The sequence below is a fragment of the Zea mays genome, chromosome 1, assembly GCF_902167145.1.
Source record: "Zea mays cultivar B73 chromosome 1, Zm-B73-REFERENCE-NAM-5.0, whole genome shotgun sequence".
NCBI lineage: Eukaryota > Viridiplantae > Streptophyta > Magnoliopsida > Poales > Poaceae > Zea > Zea mays.
Genome location: NC_050096.1, coordinates 77,150,676 through 77,171,985, shown reverse-complemented (window position 1 = coordinate 77,171,985; position 21,310 = coordinate 77,150,676). Strand labels below are relative to the sequence as shown.

General features: G+C 43.8%; 2 protein-coding genes across 2 annotated transcripts; one reads left to right on the top strand and one right to left on the bottom strand.

Moving 5' to 3' along the window:
• The first annotated feature begins 263 nt into the window (after positions 1-263).
• LOC103636731 (zinc finger protein 36) lies at positions 264-1,431 on the top strand. Its single transcript, XM_008659072.4, has one exon. It carries the CDS (start codon positions 416-418, stop codon positions 1,115-1,117), a length of 702 nt encoding a protein of 233 aa, XP_008657294.1. The 5' UTR covers positions 264-415; the 3' UTR covers positions 1,118-1,431.
• Positions 1,432-6,685: 5,254 nt separating this feature from the next.
• On the bottom strand, positions 6,686-8,162 carry LOC103636720 (late embryogenesis abundant protein-related / LEA protein-related). The gene is made up of 2 exons (XM_008659064.3): positions 7,801-8,162; positions 6,686-7,672 (listed from the first exon to the last, which is right to left on the bottom strand). The coding sequence occupies exons 1-2, from the start codon at positions 8,051-8,053 to the stop codon at positions 6,951-6,953; spliced, it is 975 nt and encodes a 324-aa protein (XP_008657286.1). The 5' UTR covers positions 8,054-8,162; the 3' UTR covers positions 6,686-6,950.
• Between the last annotated feature and the right edge of the window lie 13,148 nt (positions 8,163-21,310).

Below are 21,310 nucleotides of genomic sequence, written 5' to 3'. Positions count from 1 at the left end.
CAAACCAGCCCGGATTCACCGTATGGGCAACTTAGCTGCGCGCCTGCGCCGGGAACCATCGCAGCAACGGCCAACCGCCTGCATGTGTTGACTGGATGGCGCGCGTGAGTGGGATTGTGATTGCGTACTTGTTCACTTGCTCCACCAACCAAATCATAGCACGCCACCGTACGTCTCGTTAGTTTTCTCACCACTCTCACCTGGTCTGTTGGTCCGTCTGTCTGTGTGCCTTTTTTCCTGCTATATATTCACACGTACAAAGGCGCATCGCATCCTTCCACAAACCCCAGCTCTCGCTCCAACTCAATCGCCGGCTGCTAACGTACGAGTACGACGGACGAACGCGAGATCGATCGAGCTACTGAAGGTGCAAGGCCACGACACGTGCCTGTTGTTCTCATAGTCATAGCTAGCCATGGTGGCCGGACTGGAAGATCCCGCCATTGACCCGACCACGCTCTCCCTTGCGCTCTCTGCATCGGCGCCGGCGCTCAACAAGGAGGACTACATCGCCATCTGCCTCGCCGCGCTCGCCGGAACCCGCAAGTTCGGGCTCGGTCGGGAGCAGGACCAGCACCAGCACACAAAGTGGTGCCCGACGACGACGACCCACGCGCCATCTACGCAGCAGGAGCTTCGGTTCCGGTGCGCGGTCTGCGGGAAGGCCTTCGCCACCTACCAGGCGCTCGGCGGCCACAAGTCCAGCCACCGCAAGCCGCCGACGCCGGAGCGGTACGCCGCCGCCCTTGCCGCCGCGGCGACGGCGGCGGCGGCCCGGGGCGACCACTCCGACGAGACGACGGCGTCGTCTCTGTCGGGGTCGGCGGCTAGCGGCGGGCCACACCGGTGCAGCATCTGCCGGAGGGGCTTCGCCACGGGCCAGGCGCTCGGCGGGCACAAGCGCTGCCACTACTGGGACGGCATGTCCGTGTCCATCTCCTTGTCGTCCGCGGCGTCCGGGATGGCGTCGTCGTCGGGCCTCAGTACCGTCAGGAACTTTGACCTCAACCTGGCGCCACTGCCGGAGAATGGCGACGCCGGGATGATGAAGAGGTGGGCCGAGGAAGAGGAGGTGCAGAGTCCGTTGCCGATCAAGAAGCGCAGGTTGTCGGACTGACTACTCACCGATGCCGTCGTGTCTATCGTTTCATGTAAAAATGGATCTACGCCATCGTTGTGTCGTTAATTTAATTTGTTTTAATTAGGTTCTGTTTTTTCTGGACATAAATTCGTTCAATTCATTGATTCGTCACTTCCTTTGTTTCCACACCTGTTAAATTCGTGTGTTATAGCGCTTCCACGGTCCACGCATCGGTAACAAATTGTGTCTCGTATTTTTCTTCCATGTTTTTTTCCCACGGTACTAATAATGTTACAAGTTGATAACACGATTTTTATTTCATTGTTCAAAATAAAGATCCTTTGTATTCAGGATGCATGTCTTCTGTCCTATACAACTGTATATATACGAGTACTGTTTGTGTTCAAGCTACCCTTAGAGCAACTCTAATAATTTTTTATTTAAGGGTTCCTCTTTGTTAAGAAATTCTCAAGTAGAGAATTGATGGGCTGCTTATGCCATGTATGACTTAAGCCATGTTAATTTGTTTCTTTTCAAGATTATATAATCCAACTTATAGATTATATAAGCATCTATTAACCTGTTTATAGATTATTATAATAATCTAGTCATCTAGATTATATAATCCACCTCGACTTATTTAAGCTGGATTATGGGGGTGTTTGGTTCCCTCACTAAAATCTATGTCATCGGATATTTTAATATAAATTATGAGTATTAAATACAATTTTAATTAGGCTTGATAAATTCGTAAATTATTTAGTCTTTATCTTTATAATTAGTTTTTAAACTAGACTATATTTAGGTCTTGTTGGGAACCTTTAGAGCTAATAGTTATTAGCTGCTAAAACTAGCTATATAGGATAGAAACACCTCTAGCTAATACCCTAGCTAATTGTTAGTTAACTCACAACTAACAGTTAGTTCATTAGCTGGTTCAACCCAGCTAATAATTTGTTAGTTGGCGCTAACCATTAGCTCTGGATGTTTCAAATAGGCTCGTACTACTCATAATTGCCATCCAAACATTTCATGTGACACGGACTAGACGTTCAGTGGAACCAAACACCCATGTATACACTTTGAAGGTTATGTTTATATAAAATGGCTATATGTAGATCCGTAATAATTAATAAAGAAATAACTCTTCTTAAGTAAGTGTCTCTTGTGGATTGTTTTTAAGGATTGGGCTACGACTTCACTTTGCTTTGACACAAGCTTCGTGATGATGCCACGTGTCACCTCTCCTTCCCGGTGGAACTCCAACTATGTTTTGGGCTCAAACCCGAGAAACCATCCATCCAGTGGTTTTGAGGCCCGATCACCTAAGAAGTGTATCCACTATGCCTCCTCCATGATCTCAATACATGTCACTATCGTCCTCGATCACCTAATCACCAAGTCCTCATGTGCCTCTGCTCGACTTGGCCAGCCACCGTCTTAACTTGGTCAACACGGTCTACTCTTCCTCATGTATTCTGGCTTGTGTGTTCTTAGTGATAGCACCTAGAGGGGGTGAATAGGTGATCCTGTAAAAATCAAATACTTGTAGCCACAAAACTTGGTTAAGTGTTAGCACAATGGAATCAAGTGGCTAAGGACCAAGCTCTTGTGAAACACAATGGTCACAGAGAAAAAAAACAAGCACAAGAGACACGGAGATTTATCCCGTGGTTCAGCCAAGTATAACACTTGCCTACTCCACGTTGTGGCGTCCCAATGGACGAGGGTTGCACTCAACCCCTCTCAAGTGATCCAATGATCGACTTGAATACCACGGTGTTTTTATTTTTTATACTCTTTCCCGTTTGCGAGGAATCTCTACAACTTGGAGCCTCTCGCCCTTACAATTGATGATCACAAAGAAGCATGGAAGTAAGGGTGGGAAAAGCAACACACACAAGACTCAAGGCACGAGCACAATCACGCACACAAGCCACAACTTGAGCTCACAACACAACTCAAGGAGTTCTCTACTCAAATGGAGCTCAAGTCACTATCTCAAAGAATCAAATGCGCGAGAATGAAGTCTTGATGCTTAGGAATGATTAAGGAATGCTTGGTTAGCTCCTCCATGCGCCTAGGGGTCTCTTTTATAGCCCCAAGGCAGCTAGAAGCCGTTGGAACCCAACAAGGAAGGCAAATCTCCACCGGACAGCCACTGTAGCATGTCCGGTGCGGATCTCCTTCCATTCCTGGCACAGCCGACCATTGGATCTTCGGGCTGGTTGGCGCACCAGACACTGTCCGGTGCACACCTGACAGTCCGGTGCCCCCAGCCGACCTTTGGCGTGGGCCACGCGTCGCTCGCGGATTGCACGGCCGACCGTTGCTCTGGCGGCCGTTGGCTCACCGGACAGTCCGGTGAATTATAGCCGTACGCCGCCGACGAATTCCCGAGAGTGGCCAGTTCGCCAGAGCCCAGCCTGGCGCACCGGACACTGTCCGGTGCACCACCGGACAGTCCGGTGCTCCCAGACTAAGCAGCAGTTGGCTGTACACCGCCAACTTTTTTCCATTCCTTTTTTTCTTGATTCTAGCACTTAGACAAATATATTAGTACACAAAAACTAATGTACTAAGTCTAGAACCATACCTTCTTGTTGATTTGCACTTTATCCATCATTTTGCATATAATTACTCACTCAATATGTGTTGGGCACTTAATCACCAAAATATACTAGAAATGGCCCAAGGGCACATTTCCCTTTCACTTAGCTGTTAGCCACCACGTCTGTCTTTCGTCCATCTTGGTCCCCTGATCCAAGCCTCACATTCGTCTTTTACCACTCTCAGTCCATTGGCACGATATGTCTCGACCTTCTTCAGGAGCGTCAATCATATCTATGCTCCACATTTGCATACCAACAACAATAGACATGTCGCACACACACTCATCTTATGGTTAGTATCTAAATTCAACCAAAAGTTAATCGCCTTCTGACAATTGCTTATCACAAACTCGACATAAGAACCCATCAACCTTGTATTCGTAGAACCAACAATAAGAATCTACTTATCAATGTCGGTTCATACTTATATGAATCGCTTCGTTTGTCCGCATAGGGCCTGACCGCCTGAGGCATCTCACTTCACTTCTCTGTTTTCCTGTTCAATTCGTACTGTTGTAGGATTTCTATGGAAACTCATTCTGAGAGTATCGCTAACAATAACAAATCTAAATGCACTATAAGTGCTATTAATTTTTATATTGCTATGGCTTTATACTCCTAAATAAAAAAACCTTTATCACTTTTTTAGAAATAGGCGAGATTTGCCTAATATATTGATAAGAAAGAAAATGACAAGGCAACATGGTTTAAATCAACAACAAGAACAAGACCCCAGTCAAATAGGCCATGAGCCCCATGGCCACAAAGAAAAATAAAAACAAACCACAATTATGAAAGCAACTAAGAAGATAAGGGAGATGTGAAGTGTCTAGTCCCTGCCAACTTCCAAGCCGCCACCTCACGTTTAATTTTTGAGACGGTCTGCTGGTAGCTCGAGAATCTGCAATCAAATTTTCTTGCATTTCTTTCCTGCCATATTGTCCAGATTACCAAAATCAACAATGATATGAGATCTTTCCTATGGCACCCGACAACATAGCCGATCTCTCTCACCAGGTCAACAGATAGTAGAAATATCCCTAGTTGGACGGTTTCAGGTCCTCCATGGCCACCCAATCAACAATGTTCTTCCAAATCCATTTAATGAACCGACAATAGACAAAAATATGTAGCCAAGACTCTAGGGCCCCATTGTATAGAACACAAGATGGTGAATGGCCCCAATTTCTGGCGGCTAAACTATCGGTAGTCCAAATTTGATTTTGGATAGCTAATCAGCTGAAAAACTTGCACTTAGGGGCGTCCAAATCTTCCATATGGTAAGGTTAAAGGTTGTGCGTGCCGATCCGAAGAACTGGTCCTGGTGTGCCGATTTAATTGTGAAGCGATATGTCAATTGGATTGTACCATCAAAGGTGTATATATGATATCCAAACTTCGAATCAGGTTTCAACAGCACTACTTGTGTTAGTAATTCACAACTGGAATTCGGCTCTTTGCCGAGTGCCAAATATTTTGCCGAGTGTTATTTTAAGAAAGCACTCGGCAAAGAGCTTCTTTGTCGAGTGTTTTTTCAACACTAGCCAAAGACAATTTAAAATTTATATTTTAAAGCTTTAAATTAATTCAAATGAAAAAAATTCAACTACAAATTTGTATGACTCATCAAGATGTACAATTTATATTTTTTATCATTTCCTCATATAACAAAATAAAAGTAAATTTATTCTTAAAAATTATATCTCTCTCTTAGTTTATAAAACTTTAAGAGAGATGTATAAGATTTGTGCATAATGTTAGAACAATCATGTGGGATAGACAAATTGTCAAACAACCAAATTAAACTTTGTAGATCTTGAGAAGTTATAGAATTTTGTAGTTGGCAACATTTTCATTTGATGTCATCTTGTCAACGAAAGCTACGTTTGAATTTAAAAATTATAAAATTTGAATTTTAAAAACGAATTTGAAAGGAAAAACCACCAACATGAAAGTTGTAGGTCTTGAAAAGTTATGAAACTTTGTAGTTGATAATATTTTGGTTTGAAATCATCTTGTCATGCAAAACTATGTTTGAATTTTAAAATTTGAATTTTTTAAACTACCTCGGATGGAAAAACCACCGAAATAAAAGTTCTAGGTCTTAAAATGTTATGAAACTTTGTAATTGACAATTTTTTTGATTTAAAATCATCTTATCATAGAAAAATTCGTGTGAAGTTTTCAAATTTGAAATTCAAATTTTGTAAACGGCATCAGATGTAGAAACTATCAAAATAGAAGTTGTAGATCTTGAAAAGTTATGCAACGCTATAGTTGACAACATTTTCAATTGAATTCATTTAGTGCCTTAAATAATCAAATTACTCTCTGTTTGTTATATAATATATGAGGAATGAAAATGGAATATAAACATAATTGATGTAGTGGTAGAAGAGGTTACGCGCGTGCGAGAGGTTGCGAGTTCGAATCTCACATTCACAAAGCATATAAATATGATCAAAAATGGTGAAAAATGACATGGCCGCGCGTGAGAGGTTGCCGAGTTCGAATCTCACATTCACAAAACACATAAATATGATCCAAAATGGTGAAAAATGATAGAGCCGATGTGTAGGCCAATATGGCAGTGGTTGGCGAGTTGTCCTCTTAATTTTAAAAATATTTTGCTGTTTTTTTGTGATTTTAATTTGACGATTGCTTTTCTTTGCCGAGAAAAAAAGTATTCGGTAAAAAACTCTGTGCCAATAAAATATTTATCGAGTGTATAATGACCTTTGTCGAGTGTCTGAGACACTCGACAAAGAAGACGAGTCCGGTAGTGATTGAGAATATTCAAATTTGTATCTGAATTTGTTTAAGAGCATCTAAGCATATGCATGGACACAAATGTGGAAAGTGCAGTCTGATCCATGCATAACCAGTCTGTTGCAATGCATCTGGAATTACTTGTGAAGGGACGTAGAGTCAGATTGTGGATGATTGAACAACCACTCGCTTGAACTTGTAACTTGAGATATGTGTGGATCAATGAAATTAAAATAAGCAAAGATATTGTATATTAGCATCAATCTCGATGAAATGTAGCCTGGGAATAAAATAACACAAATGAATTGCTCATCAGTGAATTCCGACACAAATTAACCCAATGGTACAGTTCAGCTAGCTGCACACCATCCTGATTCGTGCAGACAGATTTATTTATTTTTTAAACCGTAGCTTGGCAGAACGGTTATCGTGGGCGTGGGCGTGGCATGCCGTATTGCAGGATGCATGCAGCTTTAATTTAACTGGCCTCAGCCCTCAGCTGTAACCATGGCGATGCCGGCGTGGCGGGCACCAAACCTGGCGACGGCGCAGTCGGTGGCGAAGATGTCCGAGGAGACGTAGCTAGGCGCCCCGCCCATGACCGGCATCTTGGAGCTGACGCTGAGGCGGTTGACGTAGTCGGGGCGGTATGTCTGGCCGAGGACGCCGTGCACGTCGTCGGTGAGCCCGAAGAACCTGAAGCCGAGGTCGAAGTGCGCGAGGCAGTCGTCCTCCGCCACGCCGTATCCGTGGACGCGCGAGTCCTCCGCGCTGACGGGCACCACGCTGGCCACGATGTCGAACACGCCGCGGAGCTGCAACCGCACGCCGTTGGCGGCGGCGGTCCTGGCGACGGTGAGCCCGGGCGCGGCGGCTGGCTGCCACGCGGCGCCGGCCTCGGCCGGGACGCTGACGGGCTCGCCGTCGAAGGCCAGCTCGAGGCGGTCGGCGTCGTCGCTCCACCTGGCCGTCTTCCGGGCGCCCATGTAGAGGCGGTGGCCGCCGAAGCGGATGCCGAGCGCCTGGATCCACGTGAAGTCGCGGTTCATGGCCGGGTTGCGCTTGCCGATGAAGTGCGCGTTGATGTGGAGGCCGGCGTCGGAGAGGATGCAGAAGTCGTGGCCCTTCTTGCCGTGGAAGTAGAAGTTGTTGCCGTCGCCGCCCGTGAAGCGCGGGTCGCCGCACGACACGCCGGGGTAGAAGTCGCACACTTGGGGTTGGGGAAACGGAAACGGCGAATGAGTTGTTGTTAGCTTAGCTAGCGCTAGCGGTGATGACGATACGAGACATTATTATTAATGTGTGTGCGCTGTGCGGGCAAAAGGAAGGAGAACGTACTGCAGAACGTCTTGCATCCGGGGCAGAGGACGATGCACTTGTTGGGGCAGCGCTTGTCGCACTTGGCCATGCACTTGGGCTTGTTGTCCTTGGGATCGTCGCACGCCAGCTGCTGGTCCCTCTTGTACCTGCCCGGGTTGATCATCTGGTAGTTGGATGGCAGCGGGCGCGGCGCAGGTGGCTGAGCGGCCACACCGAGTGCGGCTACGCACAGGGCCACCAGGGCGGCGGCAGCGGCGAGCTGCCGGGCCATTGCGCGCTGTCGGTGAGTGACTACAGATGTTTGGCCTCAGCTGACCTGGTTGGTTCAGCTGAGTATGAGAATGCAAGATGGCTGTGTGTGTCTTGGGTGGTGATGAGGCTCTGGTCAGGGGGGAGGTGCCAATCTATATACACATCCAATAGGGTCCGTCTGGCCTTTGCCTGAAGCAAGCGCGGCGGCGTTCGTCGCGGCGACGCCAGCACGTCGTGGGGGTGGTGCCTGCGTGGAACACTTTGCGTTCACCTGGATGCAGTGCAGCTAGCTAGGTGGACCTGTCCTCGTCCTACGTTGTACGTACCCTTCATCACAGTGCGAGATTATGCATGGCTGGGGGCGGCGAGATTATACTGAACAAACAAGTAATAGAGTTGACTACGCTACAACTTTTCATCTTCCTAATCAAGCTCCGCGCTCTTAGATGATTCCCTTCTGGTGCCATACATTTCTTTCCCAGCAGGGATCAGCTAGCTGATGAAACAGAACAGAAACGTGCACAGCAAATGTCAGACCGTTGGTGGCGAGAACGCACACAGGCGCATTCAGATCTCTGTAATTTATCATATTGCAGTAGTGATTGTCACAAGACCTGTTGGGAGCCCAGAACCGAGAAGGACCAAACGACAATACAAGCCCAACAGAGCGGTGTATGGGCCGGACTGGACTCAGTAGGGGAGTATATTTAATCCTTTTGCCAGCTTCGTTAGGGTTAGGCGAGGTAGACAATTGGCTGGACGAGACAGATAGGCCGGCTGCGTCCGGATCTGGAGAGTGTTGAGCGGTTTTCATTTCTAGTTGCTACCCTGGAATTCTGTAAACAGAGAACTTCGTGAGAGGGAGAGTACCGGGAGCGGTGCTCATCGTCGCTAAATCCCTGGGTGTGATTACAATTGGTATCAGATTCTCGTAGTGATCCTGGCGGATCCGCCGGAGTACCTCCTTCGCCCGCAGTACAAGACTCGTCTTCAAAGTGAGCTCCAAGCCATGGAGAAAAGCGTTAGTGATCTCACAGCGCTGCTGCAAGCGATGCAACTTCAAAACGACTCCATCAAGCAAGCCTTGGATGTTAATACTGCAGCAGTGAGGGATTTTTCTTCGTGGAAGCCACAGATCAAAACTGAAGTACTGCATCTTCGCCAAGATGTGGGTTCTCTGTCAGATAAACTGGAGGAATTGCTGGCTTGTAAAGAGACGCACACCACTGCACCGAAGATTCCCTTCGATGTTGGGCCTTCAGATCCTGGATTCCCTCCGTCGACATCTCTGGGTTTATCTCTGCACCAGACACCACTGCACCGGAGTGATGGATTTGGGGTGGTGACCACCCTAACTCCGCCTCCGGTCAAAGGTACTTCCAAAACCTCACCACTGGATGCTTTTCATACTCCTATTGTTCATACTATGGATCCTGATTGGGCATTATATCAGTCTCGCTTAACTGCTACATTACCTCAACTAAATTTTCTCCAATTTGATGGACATCATCCTAAAATGTGGAAAGCTAAGTGTGAGTCCTATTTTGATGTGTTCACCATACCCCGTGAGCTTTGGGTGAAAATTGCCACGATGCATTTTGTCGGGTCAGCAGCGTTTTGGTTGTAATCATCCGATCCGAGGTTACGTTTGGCACAGTGGTCTGAATTTTGTGCAGCTGTCTGTGCTCGCTTTGAGCGTGATCAGCACAACTATCTTATTCGACAATTTTTCCACATTAGACAAATTGATACAGTTGTTGAGTATGTTGAACAGTTCGATACTCTGATGCACCAAATGCTTGCTAATGATCCCCAGTTTAGTGTTGCTGCTATTGTCAATAGATTCATAGATGGTCTGGCACCTGAAATTCGGGCCATAGTCTTTATTCATCGTCCGCTCGATTTGGATACTGCTGTTTCGCTTGCTTTGTTACAGGAAGAATTGACGACATTTAGTGGAATAACTCCACCAGCTCCTAAACCACTAAGCCGACCACTTCTTCAAGGAAATTCTTCTGGAACACTGCAGCCAGATGGTCAGCGTATTCCGAAACCAGTGATTACCAACAGTGGGGGTGGAGTATGGAAATCAGGCATGGATGAACGGAAAGCCTCTGCCCTCATGGCTTACCGCAAGGCTAAAGGTCTTTGCTATAAGTGCGGCCTTCGTTGGAGTACAACTCACAAATGCAGTGATACAGTTCCCTTACACGTCGTGGAAGAGTTGTGGCAACTATTGGATCAACCAAACTCACAGGATAACTCACCGGTTAGTCCAGATCAATCACCGGAGGACTTATTGGTGTTATCCTTTCATGCTGTTCACAACACTGAAGCTCTAGAGACCATTAAGTTAATGGCCACTGTTTTCTCTAAGAAAGTGCTGATGTTGGTCGACTCAGGAAGCTCCTCATCTTTCATCAGTCAACCGTTGGCAGCCTTGGGTCCTCCATTAATTCCTCTCCCTGAGGCTGTTCAAGTCAAAGTGGCTAGTGGACAATTGCTGGCTTGTACCCATTATATACCCCATTGCAAAGTGAGTTTGCCGGGTCACGTATTCTCTATTAACCTTAAGGTTCTTCCATTACAGTGCTATGATATCATATTAGGCATGGACTCGTTATCTTCCCATAGTCCGATGGAGATTCATTGGCAAGATCAGTGGTTAGCTTTTACTCATGATCAACAAAGAGTGGTTCTTCATGGTCAGTTGGCAGATAATTCCACACCCGAGCAAATTTCTGTTTGCCGGCTGTATCACTTGGACAGATTGAATGAACTTTGGTGCACGATTGAATTGCAGCACATAGCTGAAAATCAGGCCAACACCAGTCTGCCTCAAGAGATTCAGGATCTTATAAAAGATTTTGCCTCCCTGTTTGACCAACCCACTGGTTTGCCACCCCCAAGATCACATTGTCATTCAATTCCATTGGTTCCAGGAGCAACCCCTTTCAGATTGAGACCTTATAGATACAATCCAGCACAGAAAGATGAGATAGAGCGCCAAATAGCAGAATTGCTTCAAAAAGGGATGATTCAACTGAGTTGCAGCTCGTTTGCTTCACCAATTATCCTAGCACGAAAAAAGACTGGTGATTGGAGGCTCTGTGTTGACTATCATCGTTTAAATGCTCTCACCATAAAAAATAAGTACCCGTTACCCGTGATCGATGAACTTTTGGATGAATTACAAGGTGCTGTATGGTTCACTAGTCTCGACCTTAGCTCCGGTTACCATCAAATCCAAATGGATCCCAAAGATATACCTAAAATAGCTTTCCAGACTCATAATGGACATTTTGAGTATAGAGTGATGCCCTATGGAGTTACTGGAGGTCCAACCACTTTTCAGCTCACTATGAATTCAGTGTTGTCTCCTCTTCTTCGTAAATGTGTTGTCGTCTTTATCGATGACATTTTAATTTTCAGCAAATCTTGGGACCTTCACCTACAACATGTTCGAACAGTCTTTTCCCTTTTGCAGCAACATCAATTTAAAGTCAAGCTTTCGAAGTGTACCTTTGCTCAAACAAAGTTATATTACCTTGGACATGTTATTAGTCAAGAGGGAGTGGCTACAGATCCGGAAAAAGTTGCCGCAGTTCAGTCTTGGCCGACCCCAACCAATGTCAAAGAGCTCCGCAGTTTTTTGGGTTTAGCTGGTTACTACAGAAAATTTGTAAAAAATTTTGGCATCATATCCTGCCCTCTTACAAATTTGTTAAAAAAGGAGAACTTTACATCTGGCATTTTGATCATGACCAAGCTTTTCAGATGCTCAAACAAGCTCTTGTGACCGCCCCAGTCCTTGCCCTTCCCAACTTTACTCAACCATTTGAGATTGAAATCGACGCTTGTGAACGAGGAGTGGGTGCAGTTTTACACCAAGATGGACACCCCATTGCTTTTATCAGCAAAGCCTTGGGGCCTCGTCATAGGGGTCTTTCCACTTATGAAAAAGAATGCCTAGCTATCCTTATGGCAGTGGATCAGTGGCGATCATATCTGATTGGTGATGTATTCATTATTCGGACTGACCATCACAGCTTAGTTCATTTGGATGATCAACGTCTGACAACACCATGGCAACAGAAAGCCTTGACCAAGATGCTGGGCCTTAGGTACAAAATCTGTTACAAGCAAGGACAGACCAATCAGGTAGCTGATGCTCTATCGAGATTACCATCCGATCACCTACTAGCAGTGACTGTGGTTCAGCCGGATTGGCTTCATAGTTTATCTGCAAGCTATTCCCAACACTCGGACACTCTCAGTACAGTCTCCTTCGGGTCCTTACACCATCAAAGATGGGCTCATTCTCTACAAAAAACGAGTATTGGTACCAGCTCAATCAGAATTCCCTAAGAAATTTTTTTCTCACTTTCCACACATCCCCGATCGGGGGTCACTCAGGATTTGCTGTCACCTACCACAAAGTCAAACAACTATTCAGGTGGTTTGGTATGAAACAGATGATTCAAGATTGGTGTCAACAGTGCACGATCTGTCAACAGGCCAAACCCGAGCGAGTCAAATACCCTGGTCTACTGCAATCTCTTCCTGTACCGGATGCTGCATGGAAGGTAATCTCAATGGACTTTGTGGAAGGCCTCCCGCAGTCAGATCACTTCAACTGCATCATGGTGATAGTGGACAAATTCTCCAAATACAGTCATTTTATTCCCATGCGTCATCCCTTTACTGCCCTGATGGTGACCAAACAATTTATGGACAATGTGTTTAAGCTGCATGGCTTCCCACAAGCTATCATTTCAAACAGGGATAAAGTTTTTACCAGTGCCCTTTGGAAGGAACTCTTCCGGTTGATTGGTGCAGAGCTTCGCATGTCAACAGCCTATCACCCCCAAACGGACGGCCAGACAGAACGGGTCAACCAATGTCTTGAGACTTATCTTCGATGTTTTGTTCATGCTTGCCCCACCAAATGGAAGCAGTGGATTGCTCTGGCAGAATATTGGTACAATACAAGTTATCACTCTTCCCTTCAACTCACTCCTTTCGAAGTTCTGTATGGTCATACTCCTCACCAGTTGGGAATGGACTTGCGTGATACTTGTATGGTTCCCTCCTTGCAGTCGTGGCTTCAGGAACGTAAAGTGATGATTCAATTGGTGCAACAACAGCTCCATCCACTACCGGAATCGCGTTCTTTGCAAAGTGTCTAAAACACGAGGCAAAGGCTATTTTACACTCGGCAAAGCCTTTGCCGAGTGTAACACTCGGCAAAGAACACTCGACAAATTTTTTATCGGCAAAGGGTTCTTTGCCGAGTATTTTTTTCGGACACTCGGCAAAGACTTTGCCGAGTGTCAAAAAGCACTCGGCAAAGAAAAACACTCGACAAATTAATAATCGAAAAAATTAAAAAAAACAACAAAACATTTTTTAAATTCTAGGAACAACTCTCCAACCCTACCTATTACCTTACCCATTGTCCTATCATTTGACACTATTATTTTGAATCAAATTTATATGTTTTGTAAATTGTGAGATTTGAACTCGCAACCTCTCTCTCGCGCATACCCTCCTATACCACTACACTACTACATCAATTATGTCTATATTGCGTTTTCATTCCCCATGTAATATAACAAACCGAGAGTAATTTGATTATTTAAGGCACTAAATGAGTTCATTTGAAAATGTGATCAACTATAAAGTTGCATAACTTTTTGAGATCTACAAGTTTTATTTTAATAGTTTCTACATCCGAGACCGTTTACAAAATTTGAATTTTAAATTTGAAAACTTCACACGAATTTTTCAATGATAAGATGATTTCAAATCAATAAATTGTCAACTACAAAGTTTCATTACATTTCAAGACCTACAACTTTTATTTTGGTGTTTTTTTCCATCCGAGATAGTTTGAAAAATTCAAATTTCAAAATTCAAACATAGTTTTGCATAACAAGATGATTTCAAACCAAAATATTGTCAACTACAAAGTTTCATAACTCTTCAATACCTACAACTTTCATGTTGGTGATTTTTTCTTTCGAAGTCATTTTCAAAATTCAAATTTTAAATTTTTTAAATTCAGACGTAGTTTTCGTTGACAATATGACTTCAAATGAAAAAGTTGTCAACTATGAACTTCTATAACTTTTCAAGATCTACAAAGTTTATTTTGGTTGTTTGGTCATTTGTTTATCTTACATGATGGTTCTAACAATATGCACAAATTCTATACGTCTCTCTCGTAGTTTCATAAACTACGAGAGAGATATAGATTTTATGAACAAATTTATTTTTATTTTGTCATATGAAGAAATGTTCAATATATAAATTGTACATCATGATGAGTTATACAAATTTGTAGTTGAAAACTTTTTCATTTGAATTAATTTACTACTTTAAAATGTGATTTTTAAATTATCTTTGCCTAGTGTTGGAGAAAAAACACTCGACAAAGAGCTCTTTGCCGAGTGTTGTATTTGTGACACTCGGCAAAGAAACTCTTTGCCGAGTGTCAAAAATAAAACACTCGGCAAAGAGTTTCTTCGCCGAGTGTTTTCTTTTACCGAGGGTTTTTTGCGTGGCACTCGGCAAAGAGCTTCTTTGCCGAGTGCCCGAAAAAACACTCGGCAAAGAATGTGGCACTCGGCAAAGAGCAAAATTCCGGTAGTGATCGGGCACAACAACGCCAGAAACGTCAAGCAGACAAGCATAGGACTGAACGTTCTTTCGAAGTGGGTGATCTAGTGTACCTGAAACTCCAACCTTATGTGCAGTCCTCTCTGATCAGAAGAGCTAATCACAAACTTGCCTTCAAGTTCTTTGGTCCGTATCTAGTGATTGCCAAAGTGGGATCTGTCGCCTATAAGCTCGACATGCCGGCTTCTTCTCACATCCATCCTGTTTTTCATGTTTCCTTGCTGAAGAAAGTGCTGGGTCCCCAAGAACAGGTCAGCTCTGAGCTTCCTTCATTTTCAGATGCTTTACAGTATCCAGAATCTGTGTTGCAGCATAGGATGCTTCACCGTACAGGCACTCAAGTTCCTCAACTCCTCATCAAGTGGTCCTCCTGGCCGGCTGATCTTGCCACTTGGGAAGATGAAGACGCCATCAAGCATCAATTCCCCAACGCTCCGGCTTGGGGTCAAGCCGTGTCAAAAGGGGGAGAGAATGTCACAAGACCTGTTGGGAGCCCAGAACCGAGAAGGACCAAACGACAATACAAGCCCAACAGAGCGGTGTATGGGCCGGACTGGACTCAGTAGGGGAGTATATTTAATCCTTTTGCCAGCTTCGTTAGGGTTAGGCGAGGCAGACAATTGGCTGGACGAGACAGATAGGCCGGCTGCGTCCGGATCTGGAGAGTGTTGAGCGGTTTTCATTTCTAGTTGCTACCTTGGAATTCTGTAAACAGAGAACTTCGTGAGAGGGAGAGTACCGGGAGCGGTGCTCATCGTCGCTAAATCCCTGGGTGTGATTACAGTAATGTATCTCTGTAATTTGATGCCGAATACGGATATCCTAGTTATAGATGCAATGCGAATCCAAAACGGGCTATCTGAATTTGGGCTTCGGATCTCCGCCGCTGCGATTCAGATCTCGATGCCCCCGTCATTTCACAATTCCGTCCCGCCCCGGCTACTCTGCTCTGCTCGGTCGCACTTTACTTCGAGGGCTCACGTGCCCGGCCGAACGAAGCCTTATGAGAGCGCGTTCTCCCGAGATTCGCCAGGAGAGCAGTTACTTGTTCTTCCGTTTGGACGTTTGGTAGACCGACATGCAGCGGTGGAGGACAGAATAAAATTAAGGTATGGCAGATATACAGAGTGACACAATAATAATAAACAACTAAGTTAAATTAAATATAATGTACTCCATACATATGCAAAATGATTTGGCAGGTGCAAAATATATGATTGTATCAAGAGTCATACCAAGTGACAATAAGCTCTAATGGCATCTACTTGTTTTGGAGACCTGGGCAATTGTACTTGCCTAGTTTTCTTTTTTCTAAAATGCTTTCTTAATTATATCAAGATCAATATCTTTTGCATATCTCCCGCTCAATATAGCACACCATTAAGTCATTAAGCTAATAGTCAGACATTTTTTTGCACAACTCAGACTTGATAATCTTCATTGTCGAGAAAGCCCTTTCAACTGATGATGTCACCACCGGTAGTAGTAATGCCAACTCAATTAGACGATAAACCAATGGAAAAACAATGTCTCTCGAGTTGAACCATTTTTGTGGCTAAGCTTGCAAGGTCACAATAATCTCTAAAATCTTCTAGTCTTCTCACATGAATAATGAATGTGTGAAGTTGATCCACTACGGGAGAGACAAACTTTGCCTAGCGCTAAATATTTTGCCGAGTGCGAATTCATGGGCACTAGGCAAAGATCTTCTTTGCCGAGTGTTACGCTGGGCAAAGCAAGACACTAGGTAAATCAGTCGTTTGCCGAGTGTCCGCCACTAGGCAAAGCAAAACACTGGGCAAATCGAAAGTTTGCCTAGTGCCAGACACTAGCAAAAAAAAACGCTCGGCAAATCGGAAGTTTGCCTAGTGCCAGACACTAGGCAAAGAAAAACACTTGATAAATTGTCGTCGTCAGCTAACACCATCCACCAACCGTTAACTTTGCCGAGTATCTGACTTCAACACTCGGCAAAGAAGGTCTCTTTGCCTAGTGTCAGACTAGAACACTAGGCAAAGAGACATTTTACCTAGTGTCTTATTTTGACACTCGGTAAAATATTTTTTTTCTTTTCTTTCTGCTTCCAAACTTTTTATGATATGTTTCTATAGCACCTAGAACTACATGTCAAGTTTTGGTAATTTTAGTTTTTGCTATATTTACTAAATTTATTTCATTTAATTGAATTTCTTTTGATAATTCAAATTTGAACTGCAAGTCATTCGCATGATGGAAATATGATATTCATGTTATTTATTATAATTTGAGGCCTTATCCGGTAACAGACTATAAATTTTAAACATCATGTTCGCGAAACATGACCACAAACTTACGGTCCAATTGTTTTTTAATTGCATAAAAATCAAACAAAGTCAGAAAATCATTAAACTTGTCGAGATGTCATGATATCATATGTGGACGCTGTGATAAAAAGTTGACAAGGTTTCATACAAGTTTGACACGAACAATAGTTACCACCTAGTCGGCCTCTACATTAAATCATTAAACTTCTCTCTCAATTCTTTAGTTTGTAAGCATTGTACATAAAAACTTATTTGTGCTGTTGTTGCTTTACATGTGATGTTGATGATATGTATGTGGTGTTTGATATGTATTTTCTGTCTGTTTGGATGGAATATATAAAAATAAATAAAAAGGGTGGCTCTGGTCATTTTGCCTAGTGTTGCACTCAGCAAAGAGGGTCTTTGCCAAGTGCAATAACCATAGTACTCGGCAAGCTAAGAAGCGCGGGTAGCCTGCAAACACGCTTTGCCTAGTGAAAGGGAAATAGGGTCAAACCTTTTCCTAAATAATTTTGGTGGTTGAATTGCCCAACACAAATAATTAGACTAACTAGTTTGCTCTAGATTATAAGTTCTACAGGTACCAAAGGTTCAACATAAACCAATAAAAAGTCCAAGAAAGGGTTCAAATAGAAAAGAGCAAAACCAACCGAAGGCTGCCCTAGTCTGGCGCACCGGACTGTCCGGTGCACCACCGGATAGTATCCGGTGCACCAGGGTGGATCAACTCCAACTCGCTAGCTTCGGGTTTTTGGGGAGCCACTCCGCTATAATTTACCGGACTGTCCGGTGTGCCAAGCGGAGCAACGATCGCCAGCGCAACGGTCGAGTTCAACGGTCAGCTAACAATGCTATAGTGCGCGGACTGCGCGCGTAGAGTCAGAGCAGACGCCAGAAGGTGCACCGAATAGTGAACAGGGACAGTCTGGTGCACCACCGGACTATTCGGTGACCCCACTTGTCAGAGCTCCAACGGTCGAACCCTAACAGTTGGGTGACGTGGCTGGCGCACCGGACTGTCCGGTGCGCCCATCGACCGCAGTCTTCCCAACGACCACTTTGGTGGTTGGTGCTATAAATACCTCCCAACCACCACACTTTAAGGTATCCAAGTTTTCAGCCAACACATTCAATACAAGAGCTAGTGCATTCAATACAAGACACAATTAGATTGAATTAAAGCCTCTCCAAGTCCCAATTCCACTCAAAGCAATTAGTGACTAGAAGAGAGAGTTTTGCCCGTGTTCTTTGAGCTCTTGCGCTTGATTCGTTTTTCTTCTTCCATTTCTTGTTCCCAAGACATTTGTAATCAAAGCAAGAGACACCAATTGTGTGGTGGTCCTTGTGGGGACTAAGTGTCTCAATTGATTGAAGAGAAAAGCTCACTCGGTCTAAGTGACCATTTGAGAGAGGGAAATGGTTGAAAGAGACCCGGTCTTTGTGACCACCTCAACAGGGAGTAGGTTTGCAAGAACCGAACCTCGGTAAAACAAATCACCGTGTCACACTCTTCATTTGTTTGTGATTTTTTTCGCCCTCTCTTTCGGACTCGATTATATTTCTAACGCTAACCCCGGCGTGTAGTGGTGCTTAAAGTTCATAAATTTCAGATTTACCTATTCACCCCCCTCTAGGCGACTTTCAATTGGTATCGGAGCCCGGTACTTCATTAGAGCCTAACCGCTCGAAGTGATGTCGAGAGCTCACGCCAAGAAGGAGATGGTGACCGACGAGAAGCCCGCCACAAGCCACGGAAAAGCTCCATCGAGAGAGTCTGGCAACAAGAAGAGGGAGGAATCACCTCCCCGCGTCAAGTCGCACCGGAGTGGCGACTAGAAGAAGGAAATGAAGAAAGTGGTCTACTACGAGACCGATTCTTCGTCGCCTTCCACGTCCGGCTCTGACACGCCGTCCGTCACTTCTAAGCGCCATGAGTGCAAGAAGTTTAGTAAGATCCTCCTACGCTACCCTCGCATTTCTAAACATACACCTTTACTTTCTGTCCCATTAGGCAAACCACCGGCTTTTAATGGTGAAGATTATAGTAGGTGGAGTGAAATGATGAAATATCACCTAACCTCACTCCACACAAGCATATGGGACATTGTTGAATATGGAGCACAGGTACCATCCATAGGTTCTCGTGCCGGGCCAGGCCCGACACTATTAAACGGGCCGTGCTTCGGGCCGGCCCGTTAGGCACGACCCATTTAGCCATCTATACCTATAGGGCCCCAAGTGGGTTGCTTGTTTCCATGAGAGATAGCATAACTGCTATAGCCCGTGTCGGGATAGACCTGGGGCATCTCAAGGCCTTGCCATTGTTCTTCTCTAGGTATCAACCTGGCTATGTAGTGTTGGATATTTTTAACCGTTTGTAGGAATGGGTCACCAAAAAGAGCCTTTATTCGGCTTCTGCTTGGCATGTAAAAGAGGAGTAATTAACACTTTGGAGACGATGGAGAAGTAGAAATTAGGGCATTTTAGAAAAGATGAGCATTTTAGAAGAAGTTAGCTATCAATTAGCTAGGGTATTAATTGGATGTGTTTGGAATTTCTGGAATTAATTTTAGCTGTTAATTATTTGCTCCAGACGTTACAAACAAGGCCTAAATCGTTTAACCCTAAAAAACAACCATTCACCGGTAATGCGAAACCTGCGAAGGACCGGCGTTTATTTTCAAATAAATAAGAACCAGGTTTAGGTTTACTAGCCAAAAAACCGCGTTTCTCGATCGATTTTCTCTGTTTCTCGATAAATTTTGGCGCGGATGTTTTCAGATTTGAAAAGAAACTGTGTTTTCGGTGAAATTCATTGTTTTTATTGAAAAATGATAATTGATTTTTTAAAAAAAACTAAAAATAAATATGAGATATGTAAGAATACTCATAAAAACATTTAGTCTATTATTTTTTCTGGTTTATATATATATTATTTTTAAAAAATAAAATTTCTAACGAACTTTAAAAATAATTGGCTGGGAAACCGATCCCAGATCGAACCGGTATCTTAAAACCACAGGTTTTGAGTTGTTTTTCCATCCCTGGTGTGGAACCATGGATGAAAGCCGATATGCAATATCTTATCACGATATGATATAACAAAGAAAGCCCGTGCACACTACACGAAGCAGGTAAGTTTTTTTTTACGGCTTCAAACATCCAACATGCCGCAAACTGTCAGAAATAAGTTGTTTAATTTGGATGGAAGTAGTGAAATTTACGACAGTAATCATCTCTCTGATATAACTGATTGGAAATACTTAATTACAGATCAACCACGATCAATTAACACATTGGAGAGAAGACGAAGAAGAAATTAGGGCATTTCAGAATACTAGTTAATACCTGGAACTTGTGGCGTGCGGTGTAGAAACCATATAAGGAAACTGATGCGCAATTTCCTATGACGATACGATAGAACAAAGACAGGGCCGTGCCTGAGGTAGGGCGGGAGGGGCGGCCGACCTGGGCCCCCATCTCCCAGGGGTCCCACCCTGCCGCACTCACAGATTTTGAAGTAAATTATTTTTTTAGTTATGCTTGATATGGCAAGCAGTTTATTAAAAAATAGATTTGAAGACCTCCAAATATTCAATGGTATATTTGGGCCTCTTCTTAACTTAGTATCATTGAAATCATTGGATCACATTGAACTCAGTGATTATTGTACCATGTTGGCAAAAACTTTCTCTGTCGATGATTCATTTGATTTTGAGGAAAATAATCTGACATCAGAGTTAAGAATATTGCAAATGACACTGCCAGATAGATCAATGTCTGCTATGGAAATTTTTGAGTTTGTTAGGAGAATGGATTGCTATCCCAATATATTTTTTGCTTATCGGATATTATTTACTATACCAATAACTGCGACATCAGCTGAAAGGAGCTTCTCAAAGCTTAAGTTATTGAAGAATTATTTAAGGTCTACAATGTCTCAAGAAAGGTTAACCGGGCTAGCAACTTTATGTATTGAGAAGAAATTATTAGATGATAGCCATCATTGATGATTTTGCATCTAGAAATGTTAAAAGACATTTTAAAGTTGATCTCTACAATATATTTGAGGTAATAATCTTACTTCTATTTTTTACTGCTCAAGTCTTTCTGTGGTACATCAAGTATAATTAGTTGATATATATAATAGTAAAAAATAGTTTTTATGGTGTTGGGACCTCTGTTTATAATCTTGTCCTGGGCCCCTCAAAAGTCAGGAACGGCCCTGAACAAAGAAAGCATGTGTGCCAATGGCACATGAAAAAAGCATGCAATGCCAATAAGCTCAATAC

Excerpts from the sequence above, each read along its gene's own strand:
- LOC103636720 (XM_008659064.3), bottom strand. The coding sequence starts at position 8,053 with ATGGCCCGGCAGCTCGCCGCTGCCGCCGCCCTGGTGGCCCTGTGCGTA. Across the intron at positions 7,673-7,800 it reads CGGATGCAAGACGTTCTGCA|TGTGCGACTTCTACCCCGGC; the intron begins GTACGTTCTCCT and ends CCCAACCCCAAG.
- LOC103636731 (XM_008659072.4), top strand. The coding sequence starts at position 416 with ATGGTGGCCGGACTGGAAGATCCCGCCATTGACCCGACCACGCTCTCC.